Genomic DNA, 24520 nt, shown 5'->3' with positions numbered 1-24520 from the left:
ACACACAGCTCAGCAGTTAGAGGGAATTTCAGAAGTGCTTCTGGCTTCCTGGTGACTTAGCTCTGGGTTTTGCTTCCCGCCGGCGCCGTGGAGCGCTCAGCATCCCTGTGCTCGGGACGCTCCAAGTGCGCTGATCACCGCCAGGAGCACGGCCCATGCTGAGCACAAACAGTCTGCCAATTCACTTGCTGTGGCTAATGCTTCTTTTGATTAATCAAATCAGTTTGGGAGGATGAACCTGGCTCCTGATGCAGATCTGACCCCCCTCCCCACCTCCCCCGGCAGCCAGCTCACTTAAGGCAGCCTAATGAAATTAATTAACAGCAAATTTAAAATGTTGTTTTTCAGCACTGTAATTGAATTCCAGTTTTCATTTGAAGGCAGCATGAAACAAGCAAAATAAAGATAATTTGCAAAGCCAGACGGGCTCTTTCCCACTGCCATCAATGGGGCAGAGACAGGAGGGGAAGCTGCGCATCACTGGGAAGCTCATCGTGTTTTTTATGGTCATCCCAACAAAATCTGCTATTTCCACGAAAAACAGCTAACAGGCAAATGGCAGGCTCGAGCTGATGGCTGAGATCAGGGTGGTGTGAGATGGGGATCAAGCTGATCTGGTCTGAGAGGGAGGTAGTGACTGAAAGAGTGTCCATCTCTCCTAGCAGTGTGCTGGTGCCACCCTGTCTTTGGCTGAGACCCAGCTGTAGGGTGTCCCTGAAATTTCGGAGGCAGCCACGTGAATTTGGTTCGATTTGGCATTCGGTGTCCTGGAGAACGTGTCGTGTCCCTGTCCTCAGCTGCTCTTCCTGCCTGGGTGTCCTCTCCTGCCGTGGCACCTCAGCCCAGCTGTGTCCATCTGTCTCACTGCCCCAAACTCTGAAATGAAGGGTACTTAGGGAGAGCAGGGTTGCTTGGGCAGAAGCTGCAGGTACCTCTGCAGGTCTCTGGGCTGAGTCCTGGGTGGAGAGCTGTAAAAAATGGTTGAAAACCGAAAACCTCTGAAATTGCCTCAAAGTCAGAGATGTAGGTGGGATGGCAGCCACGACCATGTTTCACTGTTCACAAAGCATGGGAAGTATTTAGTCTGCAATAATTTGTGATGTGGTCCCAATGATCCCATCGTGCTGCTGAGAATTTGTCCTGTATCCTGTGCTCCCAATGTCTGAAGCTGCGTTTAACATGAAGTGTGTGGGTGAAACCTGTCCAAATTGGAGCTGGGAGGATGCTGCTGGGTTACTGCTGTCAGTAAGTGCTCTCTCCCTGCACCACAGTTGCATTTTTGGAGAGGTCTACATCTGGATTATACCCAGAAATATGGTTTTACTCTGCTTTAGCCCTTCAGGCTGTGGGGTTATGTAGGGGCAGCCACGGTGCTGGCAGGAGGTGACCGGAGGGTGTGCATCCTTTGGTCCCTCCACCAATTTTTTTGGGAAGAGGTGAATGTCTCCCACGAGCCCTCTGCTCCACATTTCCCCCTTGACCAGCTTTGCTCTTGCAGAGATCTCAGGCAACACGGATGACATCCCACTGGTGCGCTGGCGGCAGCAGTGGCTGGAGAATGGCACGTTGCTCTTCCACATCCACCACCAGGACGGGGCCCCCAACCTGCCCGGCTTCGACCCCACAGAGGAACCCCAGACTGAGTCGGCAGAGGAGGAGCTGAGGATCCTCCACATCTCTGTCATGGTATGTGATGGGAAGGCAGCCCCCGTTTAGCTGTCCAGAAGCCTGTAGAAAATACAGTGGCTTATGAAAAGCCAATTATTCTCCCATCTGGCTCCAGCTGCCCTAGGATGGGGAACTGTGCCCACCTTTGGGGTGGTTAGGATGCCCTGGGCACCCCTCTGAGTGGTGAATGCTAAGTGCCTGAACAGGCTGCTTTAAACCTCTCCTTTAGCTTGCATCACTTTGAAAATACGTTTGCCCCCGAGGGTTCTGTGCTTTGAGGGTTTCAAGCACATTAACCCAGGGTTAATTCACACTGACTTGTCAGGAGCCCTTTGCCTGGTGCACGGTGCCTGCTGCCCTCTGCCCTGACGCACAGCAGGTGTCACGGTGCCACCAGGCACTGTCACCCCCACTTCTATCAGCGTGGCAGCCCCGCGGCCGTCGTTTCACAGCAAGAGCATCTCGTGTCGAGGTTGCACAGCGATACTCCCCCACCCAGATACACAGAGACAAGGTTTTGGTGGCAGAGAAAGGAGAGATCTGTGTGTTGGGGGAAGATCTGTGGTGTGTTGATTGGGGGTTTCTTGTTATATTGGAAAAAATTTGAAGAATTCTACAATTTTTGTGCCACTTGGAAGATAATTAGCCGGAGCCAATGGGTTGCCGAGGCTGCAAATAGGCTGTTCAATGGTGTCTACCCTAATAAGAGCTTCAATTGCTCTTCCAGATTGCATCCCCAGGCCAGGTTTCTCCTCCATCATTTTGCTTGATTAGTCTGAGGGAAAAAAATCGTTTGCGAAGCCACTCCCAAAAACATCTTGCACCACTACCTCTATTTTGCTGTCCATTCCCAGCTGCTCCTAGGAGGGTGCATCACCCCTGGAGAGGCTGGCCCCACCGTGGTCTTGGTCTTCTTGGGCACTGCTGTATCCCAAGATCAAGGCAGGAGTGCCTGGATCAAGGCTTGTTGTTGAGCTGATGAAAAGGATGTCTGCAGCTCACTGCTGTCACACCAAAACGTGCACAAACAGATTGAGTCCTCCTCTGCCTCTTTTTCCCCATCACCCTCGGCTCCGCTCCGACAGCGTCCTTACTCCGTGACAGATAGAGGTTGGCTTTTGTGCCAGGAGTCAGGATCACGTGGAGTTCTCAAGGCTGGTTTTCTTTCTTCGCTGTGTGGTTGCCAAGAGGAGAAGTGTGAGCGAGGGATTGCATCCACCGTGACCAAGGTCTGCTCGGGGACCGGGTGAGGAGCGCTCCCACACCCATCCAGTGCAGGGCTGCTCTCACAGCCATCACACAGACTGGGGGGAATGAGACAGAGCAGGATTTCTGTGCTCCTGTGGAGGGAAAACGGGGCTCTGAGGTGATGCCCTGACCCTCTCCAACAGGCAGTGGGTGGGGAAGACTTCAGCTCTGGCTTTCATCCTCCTCTCAGAGCCTCTTGAAATCTCAGCGGTCCACAGGCTGCTTTTCTCAGGGATAGTCTGAGCTCTCAGACTATCGGGGCAGAAGAAATTCAGTTTCAGTGGAATAATAAGTCTCTTTTGTAAACCCACAGCCACTGTCTGAAAAAAAAGAGCATCCACCAGATTCGAGCTCTGGCTTGGTGTCTCCTGTTCACCAGCACAGGCGTATGGCAGAGCTCGCTGCTGCTTGGGGGACTGAATTTGCATTCAGAGGGTGAAGGAAAGCCAGGAATGCCCTGGTATTCCTCCTACCTGCTCGTCACCCCACCTGCAGGTGGACTTTCCCTAGGGTGATGGAGAGCCATGACAGAGGAGGCCACCTCTGGTGGGGATGGGGACAGTCCCCACTTATTTATGGATCACAGGAACTCATAGGGACTGGAACACGATATAGAAACAGGCGCTCACTCACCACCAAAAAATTCTGCGTGACTGTGCCAGGCACTTTATACAAAGGCGTGCAGTGATGGAATTAGACTGACACAGAGGAGATTTAGATTAGATATTGGGAGGAAATTCTTCCCTGTGAGGGTGCTGAGGCCCTGGCAGAGAGTGCCCAGAGCAGCTGTGGCTGCCCCATCCCTGGAAGTGTCCAAGACCAGGCTGGACAGGGCTTGGAGTGACCTAGGACAGTGGAAGGGTTCCCTGCCTTTGGCATAGGGGTTGGAATGAGGTGAATTTTAAGGTCCCTTCCAATCAAAACTGTTGTAGGTTTCTCTGATTTCTACGATCCAGGGCCAGTTTTCAGCCCCAGAAAGGTTTTCCAACTTCCTGGCTGTAGGCTGCTGGCCAGAAGGATGCCAGCCAGCCCCCCCTCTTCTGCAGGACTGCTGGTCTCCTTAATCCCTGGAGTTTGTTTCCTCTTTCTTTCTTTCTTTCTTTTTTTTTTTTTTTTTTGTTTTTAGAGAAAGTTGGGAAGGAGGCTGGGAGGGTCACCCTCACATCACAGCTGCATTATTCTGGAAATGAAAGTGGATTAAACTGTAATGGCCATTAAACTTCCTTTTCCAGCTGCCTCTCCTGCTTCTCATCCAATAATTCCCTTAATGTTTTATCCTAATGGAGCAGATTATTACTATTATTTTATTTTCTCAAGATCACCTGTTGCTTAGGAAAGAGCAGGGAGCTGTGGATGGACTCTGAGCTCTTAGCTGGCTCCGCATGCTTTTTATTGTTATTATTGTTATTATTGTTATTATTGTTATTATTGTTATTATTGTTATTATTGTTATAATTCGTGGTGGACTGTGCATAACGGGCCAGTTTGGGGTTTTCATCTCACCGCCCTCTTTCTGTGTGACATCTTGCAGGAGGGTGATCCTGGGGACAGTGGCAGGATGGCAGGATGCCAGGTGCTCTTTTGGGGCCTGTCCCTGTGGGACAGGAGCTTTTTCAGCCTCTTCCCCCCAAGATGTTCCCCAAACAACACTTCAGTCATCTGCCTGTCCCAAGCCTTGATGTCTTTTAATCTGCACTGCAATTTCTGCCAGATACCCTGGGAAAACCTCCCAAGATTGAGAGTGACAGCACTGAAACCGGTTGGAAATGGGTCAGAAAAAGTGCCCGTAGGAGCATTTGCCTGGAATAAAGCTGATCTCTGTTCTCAAAGGCAGGAGAGTGAAACAAGACGCGCTTTGCTTTAAATGCTGCTTTTTCATGCCTCGGTGGCAACTTCAAAAGTGGTCCAGCCTGAGGCAGGCTCCATCTGGGAGCCCTTGGCCAGCACTGGGTGCTCCCGGTGCCAGCACACTCTTGGTGCGATCAGGCTCCCCTCGCCAATTCCTTTGCTTTGGCCACCCTGGAGCACACCTGGGGTGTTTGTGTCCCAGGGGATGGCCGGTGGCGGTCCCCGGCTGATCCCTGCTCTCGTTGGTGCCCCGCAGGGAGGGATGATCGCCCTGCTGCTCTCCATCCTCTGCCTGGTGATGATCCTCTACACGCGCCGGCGGTGGTGCAAGCGGCGCCGCGTGCCGCAGCCCCAGAAGAGCGCCAGCGCCGAGGCGGCCAACGAGATCCACTACATCCCATCGGTACTGATCGGGGGCCACGGGCGGGAGAGCCTGCGCAACGCCCGCGTGCAGGGCCACAACTCCAGCGGGACGCTCAGCATCCGCGAGACGCCCATCCTGGACGGCTACGAGTACGACATCACCGACCTGCGGCACCACCTGCAGCGCGAGTGCATGAACGGCGGCGAGGACTTCCGCCAGCCAGGTCACCCGCACCCTGGACTCGCTGCAGGGCTGCAATGAGAAGGCCGGCATGGACCTCACACCAGGTGGGCATGGGCTGAGCCGGGTCCTTTCCAACGCGTCTTCTCTCCACAGTTGCGGGCACGTGTTTTCCCTTGAGCATTTTCCCCGTTTCTCCGGGTTTTCGTCGGGTGTGAGATGTTGGTGGTCGCCTGAAGGCGCTTCCACTGCTGGGAGACCTTGCGGCCAGCTGAGAGCAGTCCCTGCTGAGTGGGACATGGCTGGGACAATGCGGCTTTGTGGGGGAAGGCTGTGGTTCCTGCAGCCTGACAGAGAACCAGAATGGGGTTCCCTCCATGCTATCCCATCGTGACCCCCAAACTTCCCTCTTGTATCCCCAGATTTCTGGTGTCTTCTTCAGCTGAGGTTTTTAGTAGCAAAATTATACTTGCCATCAGTACGATACAGAGTTAATGCTGCCTTCTGATCGCCAGCAGGGATTCTTTGAGGCTTGTAACAAACCTGTTCTTTGGCCACATCACTGACTGAGCCATCCAGCTAGAGCCTTCTCAGCTGAGACGTAGTTTGGGAATACCATGGTGTGGTGCCTAATGCTCTCCTGCATATGAAGAAGTGCCCTGAGAGGCTGTTAATTTCTCAGCTTTTGGCTAGTTTGGTGGAGATGCCAGTCCTCTTCAGGATTTGAGGTGTTCGTGAGTGTGCGTTGGGGGCAGCTCAGCTCATTGGCTTCAGCACCTTGATCACCTTGGGATGATCTAGAGATGGATCCAAGGAAATCCTTCTCTCACCTCCCTCCCTTTTAAAACGCTTTATCCCTGAAATATTTTCCCTTCAATTCTTCCTGCTCAGGGAGTGATAATGCCAAGCTGTCCCTGATGAACAAGTACAAGGACAACATCATTGCCACCAGCCCCGTGGACTCGAACCACCAGCAGGCCACGCTGCTGTCCCACACCTCCAGCAGCCAGCGCAAGCGCATCAACAACAAAGCACGAGGTAGGGCGGTCCCCGGGGTGGATGGGCTGCCTTGGGCTTCCACCCACCCACATTCCAGCAACCCACCCTCCCATGGGATGGAGAAACAGGGCCAGAGTTGGGTGAGAGCGTGGAAAAGAGGATTTGGCTGGGGAGAAGCAGAAAATGTGCTGCCTGCAAGGATGCAAATGATGTTGGGCCGGTTGGTTACAAAGATGCAGAGAGTGTTTGCCCCAGTAAATATTTCAGGATCATGGCACAGCCATGGGGAAAAGTTGCAAGGTAACCCATGGCGGGGGGGTCAGGCTGTGTGTGGTAGGCAGGGGAAGAGATGCTGTCCCTGCTGCACCTGGCAGATGGGGCTTCTGGTCTTTAGGGCAAGGCTTTCCCTAAAGGGTGATGCAGGGTGCCAAGGTGTGGGGTGGCATGGTGCCAACCCCTCCATGACTACACTCAGTGTCCCCTGCAGCTGGCTCGGCATTTCTCAACCCCGAGGGGGACTCGGGGACAGAGGCAGACACCGATCCCCAGCTGACCTTCTACACGGACCCCTCGCGGAGCCGGAGGCGCAGCCGAGGTGGGTGACGAGCCGTGACCCCTCTGGCTTTAATTTGCCGTTGCTTCTCTGGGTTTGGAGCCTTTGCATTGGCAGAAACATGGAAGCCCAAGTGCCATCGCGGCTGCCGCAGGCAGGCACCGGTCCCTGCTCCGCAGCAGGCTGCTGCTGCTCTCCGGTGGAGCTTCTCAGCAGAGGATGAAATGTATTCTGATGTTTTGCTGGAGGCTGCTGCCGGGCACGGGTGTATATTAATGAGGAACACGCTTCAAAGGCTGGCCCCTGCGTTGCCGTGCTGCTGCTCAGCATGGCGCTGCCGGGGTCTGCTCCAGCACCGTGCACACACCAGCTGTACGTGCACCAGGGGATGGGCATGGCCCCGGGCCCCAGGCAGGAGTCTTGCCCCACTGCCCTGCACCATCCCTTTGGGAGCTTTCCTCTTCCCAAGAGGGAAGTTAGTGTCTGTTTTCCCTCGTTGAGCCTTGTTTGCTGGATGATGCCTTGTTTTTCTGGGAGTGGCGAGACTGAGAGCCATCTCCTTTAGCTGGTGCTGGGAGGCTGATTCAGGCTTTGTCTCCAGCCAGTTTTTTTCCCACTCAGCTTCTTCAGCTGAAAGATTAAAAGTCAAAGACCTGCATGCCCTGAGCAATTAGGGCTCTCTAGTGCTTTCTCAAGAGCATCCATGAGCCTGTTGTCATGACAAAATTAACCCGAGTGAAGTGCCAAGAAGGAGTGGGGAAAACCAGGATACTGCATTTGCCTGTTTTCCCCCTCAATATCTCTGCTTTGCTTTAAAGCTCTGCTGCTGCAAAGTTCTCAGCATGCTGCAGTGCAGGGTGTGGAAGAGCCAGGGCTCTGGGGGATCAGGAGGATCCTGGTCACAGCCGGGGAGAGGGTTGGAGAATCCCATGGCAAAGGCTGCTTCATGCTCTTCAAAGTCCAAAGAGACTCCATTTGGTTCAATTGATGCTGGATTTCCTGGGGGCTGGGCAGGGTCTCTGCATCCTGAGGTCCCCTGGCTGCACCTGGAGATCTTCCCAGGTCCTGCAGGTGTCAGGTCTGACTGTGCTCCCGTGTTTTGCAGTGGGGTCCCCCCGGAGCCCTGTGAACAAGACCACGCTGACCCTCATCAGTGTGACGAGCTGTGTCATCAGCCTGGTGTGCTCCTCCCACATGAACTGCCCCCTGGTCGTCAAGATCACCCTGCACGTCCCTGAGCACCTGATCGCTGACGGTGAGCACCCCGTGGCCTTCCCCATTTCTTCCTGCCCCACTCTGTGAGGTCTAATGGAGGAGAGCAGGGGAATGATGGATGGGATGGCGGCAGGACAGAGGGACAGGCATGGATGGGGGGCACCAGTGTGGGACAGAGGGAGTGGGCATGGGATGGAGGGTGTGGGCACAGCACAGAGGGGATGGGTAGAAGACAGAGGTGGCTGTTATGGGATGGAGGGGATGGGTCCATGGCAGAGGGGTCTGGTGTGAGATGGAGGGTATACCATGCTGGGAGCAAGGGATGGAGGGGTACAGGATGGGGGAGATAGGCACAGGACAGAAGAGACAGGCACAGGGTGGAGATGGCTGCTGGGGGACACAGGGCTTGGTGCAGGATGGAGAGGGTGGGCATAGGGCCAAGGAGACTATTGTGGGTTGGAGGGGAACGGATATGGGATTAAATGGACCATCATGGGATGAAGGACACTGTGGGACAGAGGGATCAGACCTCAGTGTGGGACCAAGGGAAAGGGGTGTGGGATGGAGATGGCTGCTGTGGGACAGAGGGAAAAGGCACAGGGTGGAGGGAGCTGTCATAGGATAGAGAAGACAGGTATGGGATGGAGGGGGCTGTCATAGGGCAGACAGGATGGGCACAGGACAGAGGATTTCTTGTGGAACAGAGGGGACTGTCTCAGGATGGAGTGAATGGGCAGGGGATGGAGGGATCCATCACGGGATGGGGGGGAAACAGCACAGGATGGAGGGGTCCCTTATGGGATGCAGGGGACCATCGTGGGGTGGAGGGTACAGCAGCAGGCTGCTGGCACTGACTCCCCTTGTCTTGGTGGCAGGAAGCCGGTTCATCCTGCTGGAGGGGAGCCAGCTGGATGCCAGTGACTGGCTGAACCCAGCACAGGTCGTCCTCTTCTCCCAGCAAAACTCCAGTGGGCCCTGGGCCCTGGACCTCTGCGCCCGGCGCCTCCTCGACCCCTGTGAGCACCAGTGTGACCCCGAGACTGGTAAGTGTCGTCGAGGTTGGGGTGGGTTTGTGAGCTCACCTCTGCCTCCTGAACCCTGCCGTGGGTGCTTCCTCACCTTCTCCGTGTGCAGTCTGGAGCTGCCGGGTGCCCTGGGGTGGCTGCAGGCTGCACTGGGCAGGGGAGCACATGGAAAGCTTTCCCAGGTGCGTTCTCCCACGTCCCTCCCGTCCCTGTCTCCACAGGGGAATGTCTCTGCTATGAAGGCTACATGAAGGACCCTGTGCACAAGCACCTCTGCATCCGGAACGAGTGGGGGACGAACCAGGGGTGAGTGCCCCGGCTTGGAGGGTCCTGGCACAGAGCTGCTGGGCTTCCAGAGCAGCAGAGCGGGGCTGTGGTAACTTCTTGGGTGGCAGAGTTAGAGGCACCTCAGTGAACTGTAAGGTCAGCACACAGCTGGGCTCCGCAGCAGGTCTGTGGGAGGTGAGGATTTCTGTTCTTCGAAATAATCGGGAATGATGTAGAAGAGGCCATTGTCACATTTTAGAGTGAACACCCCCTGGAGAAGATCGAGGTTGTTCCTGCCCTGCCGCCTTGTGCACGCTATCCTGGGCATCCTGCGCTTTGTGGGGCTTTCCTTTCGGGTGTGGGAGGCATCAGAGGAGGGCTGAGGTCGGGTCGAGGTCCCTGTTGAAAATTGGGAAAATGAGATGCTCTGATACTGTGGCTGAGGGAACAGAGGAGTCACGGTCTGCTCCCAGCCTCACACCCCTGCAGGTGCTAAGGGAAATGATTCTGGTGTTTCAGCACCAATTCGGCGGTGCATTCCAAAAGTTCCCATCTCTCTCTGACCCTCAAGGGCGTGCTGCATCTGTCCCCCAACCCTCACGTGTCTGTGAGGTGCAGCTGGAATGGCTGGAGGTGGTGTGCAGAAAGCCAAGACACCCCCAAATTCAGAGGTCCCATGGTACCTCCAAACCCTTCTTTATCCCCTTACCTCATTATGCCGCAGCTGGATCGCTGGTGGCCCTGCACGTGTCAGGATGCCCTCTCTGAAGTTATTAGTCTTCACAGTGGGGAGAGAAAAATCATCAAAGGCTGGGCTTGGCATCTCCCCGCTCCGTGTGGCTGGGGGGCTGTTGGTGCCGGCCGGCCCCGCTGTGTCCCTTTGAACTGCAGCCCTGGAGGGAGCACTGCTGCTCCATCTCCAGCCCCCTCTCTGGTTTTTATCCTTTTAAAGGCAATTTAGCAATTAAATCCAGCGTGGAGCACCAGCTGTGTTGGACAAGTTGTTGCTCTGGGTGCCCTGAGCCGGGGTGATGTTCATGGCGCGGGTGGCCCCATGCTGGGGATGTGCTACGTGGTGTGGTGATGGTCCCCAAACCTCTGCAAGGTACCTCTGCTGGGCCAGGAAAACACAGGCAGAAATACAGCTCCTTGTCCTGTTTGTCCCCAGGGACCAGTGTCCAGGAGGGGTGACCCCAGCTCCTCTGTGCCATCTCGTAAGAGGCACTGAGCGATGGGCTGGGGTGTGTGGGGGGGTATTCCCCTGCCAGGGATTTGCCTGTGTGGGGATATGCTGTGTTTAGGAGTGTCTCAGAGTGGGTGGAAAGAGCCCACAGCCACCCATGACCACACGTGGCTTTGGTGCCAGCCTCTGCCTCCATCAGAGCAGCTTTTTTGCCCACCACCTTGCAAAAAGCAGATTGGCAAATGACTTTGTCCATCGAGGCTAGTAATAAAATGGGATAAGCACTGTGGAGAAACATTGGCTTCCTGACCCTCTGCTTCTCCTTCGCTCCTGGGCGTGGGTCTGCAGCTTCACGCTTTTTCTCCATGCACACTGCCTTCTCTAGCTTTTTCCTGATTTAGCTGCTTTGCTTTCTTAAGGCAAAGCAGAGAAAAAGATGCTGCTTTCAGGTAAATTGGGAAAAAATAGAGATGGCAACAAGCTGGAGAGAAGCCAAGAAGGACTGATACCTTCCTGAAGCCCCCTGGACCTGTTTGCATCTCCTGACGCAGCTTTGGCCTCAGCAGTGCCCACCTGAAAGGTGCTCAGGACCTCCTCTGTTCCTCTGGGGGATTTGGGGCTGCTTTTTTAGATACATCTCCAACCTGATGCTCCCACAGGAGCCTTCCCTCTGCCTTTTCTCCTGCAACAGGATCCATACCTGGCTAGGGTGCATCTTCTCTTGTGTTTCTTCTTATATACCGGAGTTGGCTATGACAAATCATGTGCAGCATTTCCAAAGTATTTTTCTGTTTGGGGCGGAGAAACCTGGCAGTTCTCCTTTTCCCTGAGGTACAACACAGCCCTAGACCATGGTGGGGCTGTCAAAGTCCTTCTGCCCTTGTCTGGGCTCTTGAGAAGGCTCCAATGCTGCAGCGTCACTATCCGTAGAAAACTCTCTGAAGCCACCTGAAACCGGGGTCATTTTGTGTTTCTCCCTTGAACTCATCAGATTTTTGTTTCGCAAAATGGTAGCAGCTGAAACCACACTTCACCATCCCTACCTGCAGCTTCTGCTATTTTTAGGGGCTCTTGAAAGCATGTTCACACTAAGCATCGTGATGCTGAGGGCAGCTTGGTGTTTAATGAGAGTTTTTTTCCTGCTCCGCTATCTGTTCCTGATGTCCAGGTGCTGCTTAGTGCAGCTCTGCGTGGAAGGGCTTGTGCTGGAGGTCTCTTCTACATGAACCTTTGGCCTCCACATGGTCATGACTGTGATGAAGTCTCTTTAGCCTAGCAGAACCATCTTGTCAGAGCCTGTTTAGCTGAGTAACTTGTAGCTGTAAGCTGGTATTTTTGGTTTTTGGGGTGGAGGTTGAGCTGCCATGCTGTCTTTTGTTGGGCTCACCAGCTCACTCCCAGCTCCAGCCCAACCGGGTGGCCTGCAGGCTCTCCTGAAAGAGATGTCTGCAAATCTCCTGCTCTCTGCCCCCATGCCAAGGTGAGATCAGCTGTGCCTGAATCGTTTCTGACCACTGTCTAATATGCTCTGAGCCCTCCAATGCTGGAGTGATGTGCTGCCACCACGGGTCAGTCCCCAGAGAAACCACGTTGGCGCTTGGTCAACAGAGCAGGATTTGCCAAATCCCTTGGCAAACTTGGGAGTGATGTGTTCTGGATATGACCTCTTCTGTTTTCCCAGGGTGGCCTTTTTATCTGAAAACTCATTTCAACCCTTTGGTTTAGCTAGTTTTGCCGTTGGTTTGTTTTTATTTACAGTGCTGACAAGTTGGCTCGGTGTCTGTTCACTCAGTAGCATCTAATTTTGCTCATGAAAGCGAGCTCATCTTTGTACTTCATTGGTGATGGCAGTGAGAAGCTTTTTGTGCTGTGTGTATTTTGGGTACCAGGCTGAGATCCACGCCTCCGCACTGCATCTTTTACCCAGCGTGTCCGGACCCTAAACCTTCTTCAGTTTTTCAAAAACTCACGTCTTTTTGATCATGGGTAGCAGATACATTTGATCAGCTGCTTTTTCTTTTTTTTTTTTTTTTGTCATTTTTTTGGTGTGTGTGTGCTGCTCTTCAGCTGTTTTAAACAAATCTGTCTGGTGCTGCTTGTGTGTTCACAGTCTGTCTCCCTGCTTTGATATGCATTGTTAATTAGCTGCTTTTCGGCTCTTACTCTAATGTTTCCTGAGTAGGATGCAGTTTCTAGCAGTCCTACGAGCCCTGCTTCATCTCTGCTCATCAAACCAAATTTCTGTGGCTCTTTTTGTGGTATAACTTCGCCAAAAATCAAACCAGCTCGTTCTGTCTTTAGTTAATAAACTGTTACCTGCCTGCATTTGTACTTTTTCATCCCAGCCCTTAGATCCATCACACACACACGTGGCTTTCCCCTCCGCACAAGCAGTTCCCTGGGTGCTCTTTTCAGCCTCCCCCGCTGAGATTTAAGGTGCTCTGCATTGAAGGAGTCTTTATCAATTTGCTCTTTCAACTTGTAATGGGCTTCACCCTGGCCTGGGGAGGTTTTGAGCCAGTTTAAGGTGACATGGTGAACATGTCAGGCTGGGTGCTCTCATCCTTCTGTAACAGCTGGCAAACTGCCCCACCCCAGTCCTGTTCCCCCGCCCGCAGCCTTGCAGATGTTTTTTCACTCCAGCACAGGACTCGAATTAGTGCATCAGCCTGTGCCCTGCTCACCCAGCTCCCCTCCCGTCCCCTCCCGTCCCCATCCCGCCTCTTCTGCGCACACATATCCCCATCCTGGCAGTGCCCCTGCTCCTCCTATCCCATCCCCGCTCATCATCCGCTCCCCATCCCACAGAAGAGCGAGGGACACACTGAAGTGACAAGGACAGCACTTTTCCTGCCCAAAGTCTTTTTTTTCCCCTCTTCCTTTTTTTTTTCTTTCCCCACCCCTTTTTCTATCTTGTTTTTTCTTTTCCTTGCCTCTCTCCATCTCCTGCTATGTGCCTCGGCTTTGCAAGCTGAAGGACAGCGTGATAAAAGCTCCTCGTTCTTTCAGATCCTTTTCACCAAACCACCCATCCGCCTCCTCCTCCCGCCTCATTCTCCTCGCAGATTTACGGGCAGCCCAGGGAGAAAGTGCCGGCATTAGCATTTTTAATAATAAAGAGCTGCTTGCAAGGGATGGCAGGGCGGGAGGGGTGGAGGGTGGGAAGGGGAGAGGCACCAGCAGCTGAAAGCCGAGCAAAGCTGTTGCAAAGCGAAGTTGGGGAGGAGCCACAATGGGCCGAGGTGCTCGTGTGACATCTGCTCGCTGCTCTTCCACCGTCGGGGTCTGGGTGCTGGGTCCAGCTAAAAAAATAATAATAGAAAGAAAGATAACTGATGCTATACAATCTATAACAAGACCCAGCTGCTGGGTCTCCATGGGTCCCCACTTTGGGGTCCTGGGGTGCAGGAGGGGCTGTGGGGATGCTCTGGTCTGTTCACCCTGGGCCTGAGCTCCTTAGCTGCCGGGGAAGGGGTGGGGTAGCAGGTGCAGCTCTGTCCTGGCAGGCACTTGGAGCTGGTGCTTTGTGGCCACGATGGGGTTTGGCGTGGCCATCCTTGTGCTGCACACTGGCTGGAAACCCTGAAGAGCACAGAAGGTCAGGGGACCAGATGTGAAGTCACCTATTGCAGCGTGTACCAACCAACTGCTTTCTCCTCCAGTGACATTTCAGTCACACTCCCGTGCAGCAGCCTCTCGTGCCTTCTGCAGAGACCCTCTCCTGCGGCCCCTCCAGCCTCTTGCCAGCTCCTCTCAAACCAGCTGCTCCAGGTTAGCTCCTGGTGGTCGCATCCTGCCAGCGCTGGGCTTATTCCTCACCCCACCCATCTTGTCTGGAAGAGTTTTGCAGGCAGTGAAGACAAGCTGGAGCACAGTTCTTGATGCTAGAAGTCAGTCTTGCCTCATCCCCTGGGGGCTGCAATTGAAGCATGGCCGGGCCCTGTTGAGCTGGTTCAAAGCATCACCAGCAGCTCCAGGTTTGGAGGGCTTAGCAGGTGTTTTGTGAGCTTCCATTCAAGCCCAGATGTGGAGCAAAGCATCCAGATAATGGTCCATCTGGAAAAGCCAAGAGGCTTAAGATCATCCTGGGGATGCACTGGCAGCACTTCAGCCTTGGGAACTTGCTGGCTGAGTGTGAGGAATTTGGTGGTTCTCAGTTGCCCTGGTAATCCCCCAGTTTGTTGTTTCAGATGCCTGCCTGAGTGCTAAGGCTTGCAGGGAGCTGAGAGCTGTCATTTCTGGCCCATTTAATCCAACCTGATCAGCTGCAGAGCTGCTGATTTGTCCCACCTTTCTTTGTGAGCTCTGAAGACCACTCAGCCAAAATGCCCACCGAGAACAACCCAAACCAGAGCAGTGAGGTGCCTCCGGTGATTGCAGAAAGCAGGCGGGGAGACAGCCGTGTGGGGAGTGTGGGGAGGGACACATCCATGTGGGGAGGGAGGCAGCCATGTGGGGACACGCGCAGAGGAAGGAGGAGGTGAAACAGTGGCAGAGGCACCAGGGGCAAAAGGCAACAGTGGGGGAGGTAAGGGGTGCCTGGGGGAGCAGATGCTGCCCTGTCCTCTGCAGCAGAAGGCACAAGTCAGCAAGAGTGCGTGGGTGGAAATATCAGTGCTGAGCTCCTGGAGAGCTTCCTTGGAGATGAGGATGGGTGAGTGTCGCTCGTTGAGCCGGAGTTCGTGTGTGGCGGATGTCTCAGGGCCTTTCTGCAGAAGGTGCATGTCCTCACAGACTCAGTGGTGCCTGGCAACACTGGCTCTCTCTTGCCATGTAGGGATGTAGCTAAAGGCTGAACATTGCATTTAAGGGGCTTTTCTTTTCACCCCAATTAAGGGAAAAGTGCGGCAGGCTGGGGAGATGCCACACAGTCCCTGAAGCACAGAAACCTCTTCCCTGGATCAAAGCCATCATCACTCTTTACAAGGGCATGTAGGGTTAGGACCAGGGGTAATGGGTTCAAACTGACAGAGGACAAGTTTGATTAGATATTAGGATGAAATTCTTCACTGTGAAGGTGCTGAGGCCCTGGCACAGGTTGCCCATAGAAGCTGTGGCTGCCCCATCCCTGGAAGTGTCCGAGGCCAGGCTGGATGGAGCTTGGAGCAACCTGGTCTAGTGGAAGGGAGATGGAATGAGGTGATCTTTGAAGTCCCTTTCAACCCTGGCCATTCTGGGACTCTTATGATTACAAGAATTTCAGCCACATTTGGGAATTGCATCCTGGGTGGACACAACATGGCCTTGGGTGCTGATTTCAATCTCCCAGGCGGGTCCAAACACACGACTGGCTCCATGTCCTGGGTGTGTTGGCATCTGTGGGCTCCCAGACATGCCACCAGGCGGAGGCCTGGCAGCCACCGTGCTTCTGCAGCACGTGCCCCAGCTCTGAGCTCTGCTGCAAGCCAAGAGCAGCTCTCCACAACCACTTTTCCACCCGAGTTGAGGGGGAACAATACCTCGCTTTTGTACAGCCTCTGCTTTTGTTCCCGGCCCGACGTGCTCCTCAGAAGCAAGAATAAAACCCATCTGCAGGAGCACTGGAAGGTGGAGGCGTGAAGCATTCGAGGTGTTGGCAAGACACAAGGAGCACATCTCTTTCTGGCCGAAGCTGACCTCGTTCAAGGCAATCCGATCTGTGGGCTGAATGTAATCCCCGGCTCCCAGCTGACTGGGCAGGAGAACAGCATTGTATCCCAGCAAAGAAATGAGAAGGCGTGCTGTAATCCTGCAGTCGGGATTTCTTTATCGTTATTATTTTTGTCCTGGCTGAAATAACTTCAGATTACAAATTAAAGTACTTGTGCAGGAGAGCCTCTAGAGAAAATCCCTGGGCTTGTCACTGGCACCTGACACTCTGACTCTGAATTTTAGCAGCAGTGATGCGATGGGATGGAAAATCTCCTTCTCTCCCCAGCTCTGAGCTCTTGCAAAGGGGATTTGGAGTTTTAGGGTTCGAGAGCAGGGTTCATGTTGCCTGATTCAAAGCCCACCATGGCTGGGTCTCCTGTCAGTCTCGCTCTGCAAGTGACAGTCTGCCAGCAGGGCTGTGCTGCTGGGGGTTCATGTCCCAAAGGTGTCGTGGCCACGGGTGTCCCACTGAAAGCACCGGCCTCCAAATCTTAGTGGCTCATCACTCATCACCCTGTGCTATCTACGACAGCAGGGATGGAGGGCACGGGGCCATCAGCTCTCCAGACTCCTGCTTGGCTCCGAGCTTCCACCTTGCCTCTCAGTCCCCTTTGCAAAGCTCCCCCTCCTGGAACAATGAAGCACGAGGGTAATAAGGCAGGTGGTGAAACTGCGGTCCCAGGCTTGATGTGCTCCCTGGCAAAAGCCTCTCAGAGAGAGGGTCCAGCTGCAGTTTGGTTTTCTTTTTGCAGCTCCATAGCTGTGATGCAAATCCCTAAAACAGGAGCAGGCGGGTGGTACCAAGCATGAAGGGATGTGGGGACGGCTGGAGTACCCTAAAAAAACCAGATGCGATACACCACTGTCCTATTGGCAGCTTGGGGCTGGGATGAGAATCTGATGTCTCAGGGACCTCAGAATTGAGATCTCAGATCTGAGGCTCTTTTATCCCCTTGTCCCAGCTTGGTTTGAGTCATCCTACCCTAGGACCCTTCTGCAAGTGAGTTGGGGGCTGAGCAGGGGAAGCCTTTTGGGCTGTGAGCGGCAGTGGGGACACGAGGCTGGTGTGATCCTACTGGGTTCCTTTTCCAGGCCGTGGCCGTACACCATCTTCCAGCGCGGCTTTGACTTGGTGCTGGGCGAGCAGCCCTCTGACAAGATTTTTCGGTAAGTGGTGAAGCCAACCTGCTCGGCACATTTTGGGGCTTAAATACGACTCATGCAGGAGGCCCAGCTGGCAGGGCTGAGCACGGCTGTCCTGTGCCACCTCCTGGGGACACGTGAGCATGGCTGGGAAGATGCCCCTGCAGCTGCCATGTGGGTGCTGGGTACCCAGCAGTCCGCTCCTCCTCTCTGTTCATGGTGAGGGTTGAGTTTTCGGCTCTGAAGGAGGGTTTCTATGGAAAATGAAAGTGCCTTTTGTTTTTTATTACTTAACTTACACGCTATTTTTGGGAATCATTGGGTGTATTTGGAGGAGCCACCCCACTTTACCCTGCCCACACACCTTAGTTTGGGCTGGCATCCCTGTGGGGCAGCAGAGAGGCTCAAGGGCTTGGTTTTGGGCAGAGACAGCCTTCCAGGCTCAGCATTTCCCCCTGTGCCCTGCTCTCCCCGGCAGGTTCACCTACACCTTGGGGGAGGGCATGTGGCTGCCCCTGAGCAAGAGCTTCGTCATCCCACCGGCCGAGCTGGCCATCAACCCCTCAGCCAAGTGCAAGACTGACATGACGGTGATGGAGGATGCAGTGGAGGTCAGGTAGGTGGGACAGCAGGGTGAGGGAGTTCAGGAGGGCCTTCAGCAAACAGAGCTGGGATCCCCATCCCACGTTCTGCAGGTGGAGATGAGTACAACCATTAACCTGCCCCTGTTTAGTGCCTGCAAAGCTGAGCCTTTGGCAGTATTCCTCCTCATCTCAGTAGCTCCTGCATCCTTCTAAAAGCTTGGCTGCCATCCAGCTCACTGTCAGCCTGAGGAAAACCTGAGCTCTGGAAAAACCCACGCAGCAGCCACGGTCGTGCATGCGTCCACAACATCTTGTTGAAGCAGTGACACATCTCCTCCTCCTCCTCTTCCTCACAGGGAAGAGCTGATGACCTCGTCCTCCTTCGACAGCCTGGAGGTCCTTCTCGACTCCTTTGGCCCCGTTCGTGACTGCTCCCGGGACAACGGGGGCTGCAGCAAGAATTTCCGCTGCATCTCGGACCGCAAGCTGGACTCGACGGGCTGTGTGGTGCGTGAGCAAGGAAGGGGGGGCCAGAGAGGGAATCCTTCCTCCCTTAATGCCACTTCAGGGTAGATATTTTGAGGTTCATTTTGTAGCAGGAAGATGTTTTTGGGCTGGCATCTCCTCTGTTGCTGCACACACACACACAGACGAGGCAATAAGAGTTCATCTGTTTGTTGGCTCTGTGGGAGGCTCCATATCAATCATGTGTGTGCCCTGGCACCACCACAGCGGCTCTGCCCCAAATCTGTGGGGCTGGGGTGCGCTGCTGCAATGTCACCAGAGCTGGGCATTGGGGTGACGAGGCTGTGTGGACAGACAGTGGGTTTGGAAAGGGCAGCGCTGCTTTGTTGGTCACCGGAGCTGGGTTGCTGGAGATACCAGCACATTGCCTTGGTGGGGGATGGCTTGGAGGGCTCCCACCTCAGGGGATACGCTCCTGAGGGCTGCGAAGTGGCTTTGGTGCAGGAGGAATATCTGCAGCCATGGATGGTGCTGCTGCTGTCCTCCCTGCAGCCCCTGAGCACTGCTCAGGCTGCAGTTTCCAGAGGAGAGCAGTGCTGGAGCCCTGCCCTCCACCTCAGCCCCAGAGACAGATTTCTTCCCAGGGGTTTTCACCTCTTACTTCCCCCACCCTGCTAGTGCCCGACGGGGCTGAGCCCCATGAAGGATGGCACGGGCTGCTATGACCGTCACGTCGGCGTGGACTGCTCCGATGGCTTCAACGGGGGCTGCGAGCAGCTGTGCCTGCAGCAGATGGTCCCCCTGCCCGAAGACCCCCTGCTCTACAACATCCTCATGTTCTGTGGGTGAGTGACCCACCACCTCCCTGGCCACGGGGACACCCCCAAGGTGCTGCTGTCCACTGCTGCTGCCGCCCCCAGCTTGTAGGGTTGGGATGGAGGGGGTCTCCTCGGTTCCTGTGGCTGTCCCCGCTGCGGGGGGCTGCAGCTGACAGTGGGGCCTGTGCTGGCTTCCCAGGTGCATCGAGGACTACAAGCTGGGCACGGACGGGCGGTCGTGCCAGCTGATCTCGGAGTCGTGCCCAGAGGTGGGGGACTGCGGCGAGCCCCGCGAGCTGCCCATGAACCAGACGCTCTTCGGGGAGATCTTCTATGGCTACAACAACCACTCCAAGGAGGTGGCACCGGGGCAGGTGCTCAAAGGGACGTTCAGGTGAGTTGCAGACGTAGGGAGGGGACCCCAGCAGGGTCCGACTTCACTGAAGAAGGCATGGGAAGGAGCCTTAGCAGGCTGCCTGGTCCATCTGTGTCTGGCTTCGCCTTGCAGAAGATGGAGAGGCTGGTGGGGAGGGTGCATCTGACACTTGCCATCAAGAGCAGACATCTTTTTAATCTGTGCCTGAAGGAAAGGAGAAGGGCCAGGTGTTTCTTTGGGATGGGTCACTCGCTGGCAGGGATGATCCCAGTCATTTCTGCTGTCCTCCAACCTTGCTCTTCTCTCTGCAATCCACTTCCAGGCAGAACAACTTTGCCCGGGGCCTGGAGCAGCAGCTGCCGGATGGGCTGGTGGTGGCCACAGTGCCCTTGGAGAACCAGTGCCAAGAGGAGCTCTCCGACCCCGTGCCCGACCCTGAGTTCCTCACTGGTGAGTGGGTCCAGCTGGATCCGTGTTTCTCCCAGTGAGGCAGCTGCCAGCTTGTCCAGCTTCAGCACCTGAACCTCCCACAGGATGTATCTACCATGGGATATATCCAGTCTGGCTTCAGCATCCCATGCTCAGCTGCACGTCGAGGAACCAGCAGCCTAAGAGGAAGGCATTAAAAATGAAGGAGAGGCAAAGGCTGTAAATTAATTGTGGGGTGTAGAAATATTGGGGCATTGTAGAAATATTGGGGCATATCCATCAAATATTGGAGCATTTGCAAAAGGATTTTTCTTGGGGTTTTTTTTCGAAGGCAAAAGAAGTTTTCCAGCTACCTTTGATTTCTTTGCTGATGTAATGAAGCATTCAAAACCCAGTGCCACCAAGCCAAAATGTTTTGGTTTGCTGTGCCAGAGCATCACGGGCCATGAGTGATAAGTTATCGTGGCTTCCCAGAGAGCCTTCAAGGATCTGCCTTTTCTCCAAGTTGCCAGCACCCATAACTAACCTTTGTTTCCTTGGTGTTTGTTGCTGTTGGCTGAAAGGGCCCAGGCATCAAGGAGCTACTAAGCATAGGATGTGGCTAGTAAGGTGTTTTGGTCTCATACGAGACCTTGTGCATTCCCTTTGCCTGGCAGAGCTTCCAGGAGGATTTTGGGGAGCACCCATGGGCTGTATCCAGGGTCTGGTGGGTGCTGCTTGCCCTGACAGGGTGCATGGCGATGAAGGTGTGCGTGCAGGCGGGTTCACCAGGGAGGAGGGTGCCGGTGGGGTCTTGCGGGGCTGAGCTTCCCCAAGAGAGCTGGATGGGTGGGTCACTCCTGCTTCTCTGGGGATGCTCCACCCTGCCTGGAGGTGCTGGAGGACACCTGCCTGCCAGTGGGGCTCTCCTGCCTGTGACATGGACGTAAGGAAGGCACTGCCACCTCAGCCCCAGCATCACAGTGGGACCAGCACTTCACTGGCAGTTATGCTGGGGAGGTAAAAGCCAGTAAATTATCCTATTCATTTCCCACTGCTCTGCTGGCATTTGTGGCTGATTAAGGGGGGAAAAAAAGAAAAAAAAAAAACCAGGGGAAAAAAAGGAAAATAAGTAAAATATTCTCTGCTTGTCAGAAGCAGATCTGGATATGGCTGTGAATACACGAGAGGCAGAGCTGCTGAGTAAGGAAGGGCTGTTTTTACATAAACACTTTGCATGGAAGAGCAAGGCTTTGAAGCTGTCGGCAGCAGCCAGCACTGAAGAGAGAGGCGCTGGAAGGCAAAGGATCTTATCCTGCTTATCCTCTGCCTTCAGTTCTTGTTCAGAGGGGGGGATGCCCGCTGTTATCCTCCTGAACTCCTGCTGGGTGCCTGTTTAGCAGCAGAGTTTGCCGGGCGGAGGCGTGACGTGCGGGCTGTGCAGCACCAGAGCTGCGAGGGAGGGGGTGGCCTGTCCCAGCATCCTGCTGTGGCACTCTGGGGATGCTCTGGTCACCAAATTCAGAGCCATGAGCACCCTTCAGGTCCCGTGCTGGGGCTTTGTCTGAGCCTTGGTGGCCTCTCTGTCCCTCTGCTCGTGGAAGCTGAGCTGCCATGGGCCTTGGGCAGGAGTAAGTGGCCACCCAGCCCGTGGCCTCCATGAATTTCTGGCTTCTCACAGCTAACGTGGCTGAAGAACGGGATGTCTTTGAAGGAGAAGGACAAGCCCTGGGTCCTGTTCAGCCCCAGCATTGCCATAATGTCCTGAGGGAGCATTAGCATCAACAGGCGAGCCATTTCCCCGTCCATCTGTTGCTCACTCAGCTCAGTCCCAGCCGAAAGGGACCCAGGGTCTCTTGGCCGGTCACACTTGGGCACGCGTGGCGTGACGGTGACCGTTCCCAGGCCTGCAAACAGCTCATTAAAAAGTGCAGCTCTCATTAGTGAAATAATTAGCACACCTGGGCATGCCTTGGGAGTGGGCACTGGGAAGGAAGCAGGAGGGGATGCAGGAGGAGGCTCATTATCTCCCAGCGCAGAGCCCCAGACGGCTGAATGAAACAAGCCTATGTGTTTTCCTTCAAAGCCATCATTTTAATTTCTGGGGACCACCTGACCCTCAGCTCTCAGTGCCTCCCTGGGGGCATGTGGTGTGTACACAACCCTTTTCCCTGGCTTCTTCCCACCCTGCTGGCTGTGTTGCCCCAGGCACGAAGGGCTGCAGCCATGCCCATGGTGAGGTATGGCTAGCCAGTGTCACTGAGTCCCTGTGTCCTTTTTCTGGCAGGGATGGTGAACTTCAGCGAGGTGTCTGGGTACCCTCTCCTGCAGCACTGGAAGGTGCAGTCCGTCATGTACCATGTCCGGCTCAACCAGATGACCATCTCCCAGTGTAAGTGTGCAGGGACAGGCGGAATAAGGGGAGGAAGGATGGCAAGAGGTGATGTAGCCTTCTGCTGGCAGCTGATGGGCTCAAAGGCTGGTTGCCCATCGCAAGTGTGTAGGGAGGTGGCAAGGGCTTGGTGGGCTCTGGGAACTGGGCGTCTCCTCCATCTGCTTCCCAGCCTTCAGCAATGCTCTCCATTCTCTGGATGGAGCCACCTCCCGTGGAGATTTCGTGGCGCTGCTGGACCAGTTTGGCAACCACTACATCCAGGAGGCAGTGTACGGCTTCGAGGAGTCCTGCTCCATCTGGTATCCCAACAGGCAGGTCCAGCGGCAGCTCTGGCTGGAGTATGAGGACATCAGCAAAGGTAGGAGCCCTGTTTACCCTTGGGAAGGGCACTCACAGCCACCCCAGGGGAGTGGGAAGCGGGGGTTTGCTTTTGGCACAGCAAGGAAAGTGCCCAGCCTGTGCCAGGACTGCATCTCCCACGTCATTGTCTCACTTACACCCTGCTCTCGCACCCTTTGGAGCCAGACAAAGGATTCCCATGGATTGCAGCAGGCACTGGTCCAGGCCAAAAAAGAAAGATCAATACCCACAGCCCCAGGGAGATGAAAAACAAGTGCACCAACCCCGCCAAGCCATCCTGCCTCATTCTGGACTTAACTGTTGTCTTTAATCTTGTTCTTTCCTTCCTTTTGTCTCTGCCGTATCTGCTCTCTTCCACTTGCATCCCACAGCCAGACTTTCCTCCCTCCAATGTGTTTCCTTCTCCCGGGCTGTCAGCACTGTGCTTTTAATGCCTAGGAATTAGTTGGGAGCTGGGAAGTTCCTCATGGTGCAGAGGGCATCTGGCACTGCTGCATCCCCTCCAGTGCCCTGGCTGCAGTGAGCTGTGAGGGATCCCCAGTGGAAGAAGAGGTGGTGCCTGCTTGGAATGGCAGCTTTACAAAAGCTGAGGCAGCCTAACTCCTGCCTGCTGCCATCTGTCCTCAGGACCGTGGCAACTTGGTCTAGTGGAAGGTGTCCCTGCTCGTGGCAGGAGACTGGAACGAGATGGTCTTCAATGTCCCTCCCATTCCAAACTATTCTCAGATTCTGTGATTTTGCAGTCTCTTGTGCTGGCCTCAGCAAAGCTGCCTGCAGGCATTTTCCTGCCTGTGCTGGGCATGGTGGGTTGCAGCAGCCAGGCTTGGGCAGCAAGCAAGAGCCAGCTCCCAAGCCTGGACATGGGGAATGCTGAGCAGAGCTGCTGCTTTTTAGATGATCTCGGTTTGCTGCTCCTGCCCAGGAATTCCCAGGTGCAAGCAGTGTGGGCTTGGAGCTCACAGGCACCATGACAGACGCATCATTTCCATCATGAAGCTTCCTAATTCTCAGTATTGGCACCAGCCTGTGGTGCTGCTCTTGCTATGTCCCAGCCACAGAGACATTTGTTATGTCCCCAGGGCTCGTGTGTGGGAAGGGCTTCTTTCAAAGCCTGAGTCTGGACCCTGTGGGCTCAGGCCTCCTGGAGTCTGGACTTCTTCACAAGCCCACCAGGAAGAGTACAGACCCGTTGCTGTTTTGGCTGTAGGCTGTCTCCAGATGTAGCACCTCTTGATTGCAAGTACTTCTTTTATTCTCCTGCAATTTCCTCCTCTTTGATTTTCCTGCTTGGAGGCTTTTCAGGTCTGGCAGCCTTTTCCTACCCACAATATCACATTTCGGTTTCACTCCAGCACCTGCCACTTTCCTTCCTTTGCTTTTTGTTTGCAAATGTCAGGGGCTGGATATTGATTGAGAAATTGCAAGAGACAAATCATTCCCCGGCTCCTCTTCTTTTTCTCAGTGCCTGCTAAGCTGCAATTCACAGCCAGCCTAAAGTGATCCATCTCCAGCTTCCTGGGGGAGCAGAGCAACACTTTTGTGTCCCAGCTTTTGTTTTAACAGCCTTGTTTTCTTTGCAGGAGCCTTGAGGACGGGCTAGTGCTGGCCCGTTTCTCCACAGATCCTTGCTATCGGGTGACTTCCCTATTGAGCCATGGACATGCTCCATGGTGGCTCCCACAGCAGCCAGCCCGTGCCAGGTCACCACTAGTGATGGCCTGAGCCTGCCCTGGGGGTGAGGCTTTGCCTGGTCATCCTTCAGCTTCCTCCAACCCCACCAACCGCCGTCA

General features: G+C 54.6%; 1 protein-coding gene across 1 annotated transcript in view; it reads left to right on the top strand.

Moving 5' to 3' along the window:
* Positions 1 to 24520, top strand: part of ASTN1 (astrotactin 1) — a 55690-nt gene that overhangs the window by 18835 nt on the left and 12335 nt on the right. Inside the window, 16 exon segments of the mRNA XM_039555877.1 lie at positions 1499 to 1686; positions 5021 to 5341; positions 5343 to 5415; positions 6200 to 6346; positions 6795 to 6902; positions 7966 to 8115; positions 8951 to 9118; positions 9322 to 9406; positions 17274 to 17348; positions 17803 to 17940; positions 18265 to 18415; positions 19052 to 19218; positions 19391 to 19585; positions 19890 to 20017; positions 22263 to 22367; positions 22540 to 22728. Coding sequence (XP_039411811.1) covers positions 1499 to 1686; positions 5021 to 5341; positions 5343 to 5415; positions 6200 to 6346; positions 6795 to 6902; positions 7966 to 8115; positions 8951 to 9118; positions 9322 to 9406; positions 17274 to 17348; positions 17803 to 17940; positions 18265 to 18415; positions 19052 to 19218; positions 19391 to 19585; positions 19890 to 20017; positions 22263 to 22367; positions 22540 to 22728 — 2388 coding nt within the window.

This window comes from Corvus cornix, chromosome 8 (assembly GCF_000738735.6).
Source record: "Corvus cornix cornix isolate S_Up_H32 chromosome 8, ASM73873v5, whole genome shotgun sequence".
Classification (NCBI taxonomy): domain Eukaryota; kingdom Metazoa; phylum Chordata; class Aves; order Passeriformes; family Corvidae; genus Corvus; species Corvus cornix.
The sequence above is the reverse complement of the archived record's forward strand: the minus strand, read 5'-3'. Positions and strand labels throughout refer to the sequence as shown.